At 47.6% G+C, this 6,000-nt stretch overlaps 1 protein-coding gene across 4 annotated transcripts in view; it reads right to left on the reverse strand.

The window, feature by feature from the left end:
- ACTR3B (ARP3 actin related protein 3 homolog B) overlaps positions 1-4,300 on the reverse strand; it is a 76,106-nt gene extending 71,806 nt beyond the window's left edge. For all 4 annotated transcript variants that reach the window (XM_027538508.1, XM_027538507.1, XM_027538506.1 and 1 more), the window contains exon 1: positions 4,190-4,300. In XM_027538508.1, coding sequence (XP_027394309.1) covers positions 4,190-4,233 — 44 coding nt within the window. In that variant the 5' untranslated portion in view covers positions 4,234-4,300. The remainder of the gene's footprint in view (positions 1-4,189) is intronic.
- Positions 4,301-6,000: the final 1,700 nt, after the last annotated feature.

Below are 6,000 nucleotides of genomic sequence, written 5' to 3' on the forward strand. Positions count from 1 at the left end.
CTTTTCACTGTCATCCTGGGATTATTCCTAGCAAATCTCTGAACCTGGTGGTGGCCTGTGGGACCCTCAATAGACCCTAATCCACAAGGAGCTTCCAAAACTAAAGCAGCAAAAGGCCGAAGGCCTGCAGAAAAACGGGCTAGAGAAATGAAGACAGAAAACGGAAACGCAGATGCCACTTCATCAGGTGGAAGGACGCTCATCTTCCCACATAATAAGAAATTCAAATTAAAACGATATCATTTCCCACCTTCCAGATTGGTAAAAAAAAAAAAAAACTTCTTTAACTCAGCAATTACAGAGATGAGTCTGTAAGAAGACGTAAGCACTGATACACATCGCTGGGGAAGACACACACTCCAGGGTGGGATCTGACACAATCCGGCAAAAGGACCTTATGACTCAGAAGTCCCACTTCTAGAAACCTGTCTCAGAGATGCTCCAGAAAAAAAATGCAAAAAAAGACAAATGCACAGCACTGACTTCACTGCAGTCTTTTGATAAAAACAAAATGCTCAAAAATTGATGGGGACATGTCTCAAGATGACCAGAAACACCCTGAATGGGGCTTCTACTACTGGACAGCTGAAGCATGAAAACAAGGAACAGCAGTAAGAAATCATGAACCATTGAATGTAGTAAGAATCACCATAAGTAACTCTTTGAAAACCGTAACCCATACAGATGATAAGTAAAAGGGAGTTACTGGAAAGTGCACCCTTTTTGTAAAATGTTAACTAAAAAATGTAGATAATACTCGAGTTTAAAATACACACACAATTTTGCAACCATTGCTGTAATCATCAATTAGAACAAGAATACCACCAATGGATACTAAAACTGATGGGTGAAAAGTTTTAAGGCAGAACAGGGTATTTACACAATCTCCTAACCTCTCTCCACAAAAGACATGAATTACAAAGGGGAAAACGGTGACCACACAGCGAGAAATCTAGTGGGGGGCCCTATATCCAATGATCCAAGTGAACTTCATCAACTGCCTTAAGCCTCCTGATAAGAGGAGTTAAGTTCTAGGGAGATGGCGGACAGCACAGAGATGATATTAGCAACACTGTGTTGTTATATACTTGAAAGTTGCCAAGACAAGTGGATCTTAGATCACAAGAAAAGGGTGTTTACAATGACAGGATGGAGGTGTCAGTAATGCAATATGATAATCATTCCACAATGTACAAACACACCAAATCAACATGCTGTAACCTTAGATTTATGCAATGTAATATGTCAACTACTTCTCAATAAAGCTGATTTGATGCACTGAGAAGCTCTGACATGACTTCTCTGGTACCTGACAAAAACGCACACCCTGTGTCTACTGTAAGGAAACACCAGACAAGTGTAAACTGAGGAGCATTATCCGTAACAACTGGCTGCCAAAAATACCAACGTCCTGAAAGAAAAAAAGCCTAAGGAGCCGGTCCAGGGAAACGAGACTAAAAAGACATGATGACAAGCAAACACGGTGTACGGTGCTGATGAGGGCGGAGAGCTGAGCGTCCAGAGACACAGCGAGACCATTCATGGGATCCAGACTGCAGAGCAGATAACACTCGGCATAAATGTCACATTTTCTGGTTCTGATCACTGGTCTGTGCTTGTATGTTCTCATAAAGGATATACTGAAGTACCCTGGTGTAAAAAGCAGGATGGCTGCAACTCACAAACAGTTCAAAAAGATAATGATGTATAAAGTATACAGAGAACAGTAAAGCAAATGTTAGTAGTTAGAATGCTGGATGGAGACTATATAGCATTTTTTTGGTACTCTTCTTGCAGCTTTTTAGTAGATTTGAAGTTTCTCAAAATAAGTTTAAAGAATACAAAAATCTCCAGAACTACAAGTTCAGTTAGGAAAAGTGAGGCTATTCTCCGAACACTCTGCAGCCCAGTAACTCACTTAAGTGGGGCAGGCAGAGCCGTGGTCCATGTCATCCCAGCCCCCAGAACATCTGAGCTCACCAAGCTGGTCTCAGGGTTTATTAGATGAGGCCAGGCTCCCAGGATGAAATTTATTTGCTATTTTAAAAAAGCACCATTTAGTATACTGTCTACTCAATCATAAATGCCCACTATCAGTATGAATTTTCCTTTTAGAATTTAGTACGAGAAAAAGATTTTTCACCTGAAAAACAGGTATTTCTCTTCTTCCCTGATGACAGGAATTACGTAACTGACAATGACTCTCTCATAATCCTATCCCATACAGGAAGGCCAAGCTTGAGACCAAAGCAGCTGCACGACGGACCTACAGTTTAAGGTGACTTTCCAGGCCCGTTCTTGTCTTCGGTCCTAGTTATATTTATCTGCATTTTATCCCTTTTTATCCTATTTTGAGTTAAAGGTCAATCCAAAATCACTTGGCTCTGCAGGAAATACAAGCAGCAGTAATATGCTTAAATAAACCTGGGCTCTTCCAGGCTCCTCCTCCTGGCCACACACTGGACACTGGAAATTCCTGACTGACCATCACCATTTCCACAACAGACTATGTCCGTGTGAAACCCACTGGGAGGATTCCCGGCCACTATTTCTAAGTCCTGACACAAAGCCTACAACAGCGTGAAGACGATAACATAACTTGGAGCCAGAAAACAAAGATATCCTGAAGTTATACCGCCACGTGAGATACCACCTACCTCCAACGGTCATAACTGAGCACCACACTTTTGATATTTATAGCAAGAACGATGAGTAAGGCTCCCAGCTTACTATTATTAAAGGTATGACAAATCCTGTGGGCACATTTTACTGCTTGTACCAAGAAATGCTTTGTATTTCAATAGTTTTATGAGACCAAAACCACAAAAACCTCGTGCAAATGTGGGGATGAAAGATTCTTTGACCAGCTGCCTTCTCTCCTGACACAACCAGACCTCAGGTGGGTGTGGGGTGAACACTAGATGGCTGGAGAAGGGGACACGTAAGGAAGCCAGTACCTGGGGGGTGTTCTTATCAACACCGCTATTGGCTCAGGTTCTGGGTAGCCAAACAACTACTGAAATAAAAAGCCCCAAAACTTCTGGTACAGTGTGTATCTCTGAAAGGAAATTTAATACATGCAAAGAGGCAGTTTTTTCCAGCTTGTAACCACTCCTTTTTCTGCAGCAAAAGGAAAGAACAATCCGTAGGAGATGGACTGTAGCAAATTAAGGAAGACACCCCCACAAGGTTGTCAAGGAAACTAAACCGAGTGCGTTTCTCTACAAAGAATCGAGGCTAAGGTGAACGTGCCATGGAATATTCATTCTGTGGCAAAAAATGACTAAAATCCCATCTTGAAAAATCTTTTTAAGAGGCTAAACTTACTTCCAGGCTATTTTATTAAGCACTTCACCTACAGTGCAAGCAGGGAAGCTTGAATTTCTAAACCAAAACCTAAATGGATTCAGCGAGCACCTTCCTAAAAATGAGCGGAGCCTGGGCCACTGGAATGGACCGGGAGATTTCCGAAGGGTATCTCTGGCATATCTCAACATCAAAAGAAGCAATCATGGCCCACAAGTAATGCGCTGGGGGGTCCGGCGGGGGTGCGGGGGGCGGGGGGGGCGCGGGGGAGAGATAGAAACTATACTACCACCAACAGCCTTTCCCACATTTTACATGTTTCTGTTTTTCAAAATGGAGCCTTTTTAACATTTTTAAATGCAAAGGCAACTCTAGGCAAACTAAAGCAAGACCTTAGCCTGACTGAGCCATTCAATATTGGAAGAGGACAGAGTGGGCTGCAAAAACAAACAAACATTTTTTTTTTTAAGATGTCAACTTGGGAGACGGTTGTAAAAACCTCCCACAAGTAAGTGATAAAGAAGCCCTATCAGCGAGGAGAAATGGCATGCGCTTGGGGACCCAGGACGAGGGCCACTTCTGAAGAGAAGGCAGGGGCGCCGTGAGGCAGGCGGAAGGCGAGGGAACGGCAGCGGGGTGCGCAGCCGGCACCCCCGGGAGGCGGAGGGGTCACGAGGAGCCCCGGCCGAGCGCGGGGAGTAGGCGAGGAGGCCACGTCTCCCTTCGGCTCCCTCCCCAGCAAGGTGAGTGAGTCAGGGGGCCCCTGGGCAGGTGAGGGCCGCGACCCGGGCCCGGGGCACCCCAGGTGAGACCGGGGGGCCGGGCCGCGGGGCAGGCAGGCGCCAGGCGCGCCGGGGCCGGAGCAGGCGCCCGCGGCTCTTACCCGGTGCCGCAGTCCACCACGCAGGGAGGCAGGGAGCCCGCCATGCTCGGCCCACGCGGCCGGCCCGGGAGGCTCCCCCGATCGCCGGCCCGCTCGCCGCCCCGCGCAGCCGCCGGGCTCCCGGGAGCCTCCGCAGCGCCGCCGCCGGGAGCCCGGATGCTCGCCGCCGGCCCACGTGACGCCCCGCCCACCGCCGTCTGACCAATCACTACGAGGACACGCCCTGTCCCCGCCCCCGGCCGCCCGCCATCTTTAGTGCTGGCAGCGGGGCCTCGTTGCCCGTACGTCCCACCTTGCTGCGGGAGAGGCTGTGAGCTCGTCTAACTGACTTACCGTGGACTTGACCCCGAAGCCTGACTCCTCATCCTTTTAAGTCTCCGCTCAGATGTCACCTTCTCAGCGAAGCTGTCCCTGCTCATCTGCTAGATGCCCCCTCCCCCCCGCACCTTACTCACTATCTCAACAATCTATTGCTTTGCTTCACAACATTTGGAGTAAATTTATTCCGTGTATATATATTTATTTGTACTCCTATAGCAGGCTATAGGCTCCGCTAGATACGGCTCCTGAATGTCTTCCCACTGATGACAAGGATGCGCAGCACAGTATTTGGTGCATTCATGCTGCTGCAACTGCTGCTAAGTCGCGTCAGTCGTGTCCGACTCTGTGCGACCCCATAGACAGCAGCCCACCAGGCTCCCCGGTCCCTGGGATTCTCCTGGCAAGAACATTGGAGTGGATTGCCATTTCCTTCTCCAATGCATGAAAGTGAAAAGTGAAAGTGAAGTCGCTCAGTCGTGTCCGACTCTTAGCGACCCCGTGGACTGCTGCCCACCAGGCTCCTCCGTCCATGGGATTTTCCAGGCAAGAGTACTGGAGCGGGGTGCCATTGCCTTCTCCGGGAAACACTCAAATGTTTTCTTAATAAAGAAAAAAAAAACAAAACTTGACCTTAGAATTCTTACACCTGTCAAACACTGCGTGCTTTCCTCTATAGAAGAAAAACCGGTGCAACAAATGCACCGACAGCTTTAAGGGGTGATTGACCTTCAATCAGGTTAACACTACACCAGGATCATTATGGAACATATTCTCAAGTATCAAAGGTGAAGTGATGTCCAAAAGATCTTCCTGGAACCCGGACCGAAGTACGCACCACTTACCAACTATGTTATGAAGGTCGGGAAGGTCCCACGTGCTTCCTCCTCCCTCCCTATCATGTATTCCTGACCTTACTTTTTAGGACTCTTCTGGAGACGTAGTTCCATGCAGTTTAACTGGTATTAAAAGCATTTTTAAACTTTTTCCATATGAGAAGTAGTGGTAGATTACTTGATCACGTTAGATAACCCATGATGATTCCCTTTTTTTTCCCTTAACCTATTCAGGTCAAATAAGACACAGATCTAGAAAATTTTTGAGGAACCTAGAAAGAGAAGTAGAAGGTGGGAAGAAAAGAAAGGTGAGGAGTGTGGAGGAAAGCCTGTATAGGACCCTGAAGTAAGTAAGTGAAGTCGCTCAGTCGTGTCCGACTCTTTGCGACCCTGTGGACTGTAGTCCACCAGGCTCCTGCGTCCATGGGATTCTCCAGGCAAGAATACTGGAGTGGGTTGCCATTTCCTTCTCCAGGGGATCTTCCCGACCCAGGGATCGAACCCAGGTCTCCCGCATTGCAGGCTTTAACCTCTGAGCCACCGGGGATGCTTAGCACCCCAAGGCTGGGGGCAAAGGCTCACTTGCCTCCCTTGTGTTTTGCCAAAGCCCTGGCCAACCCCACTGTTCCATGGCCCTCATCAGAATTCTGTGGATAA

The sequence above is a fragment of the Bos indicus x Bos taurus genome, chromosome 4 (assembly GCF_003369695.1).
Source record: "Bos indicus x Bos taurus breed Angus x Brahman F1 hybrid chromosome 4, Bos_hybrid_MaternalHap_v2.0, whole genome shotgun sequence".
Classification (NCBI taxonomy): Eukaryota; Metazoa; Chordata; class Mammalia; order Artiodactyla; family Bovidae; genus Bos; species Bos indicus x Bos taurus.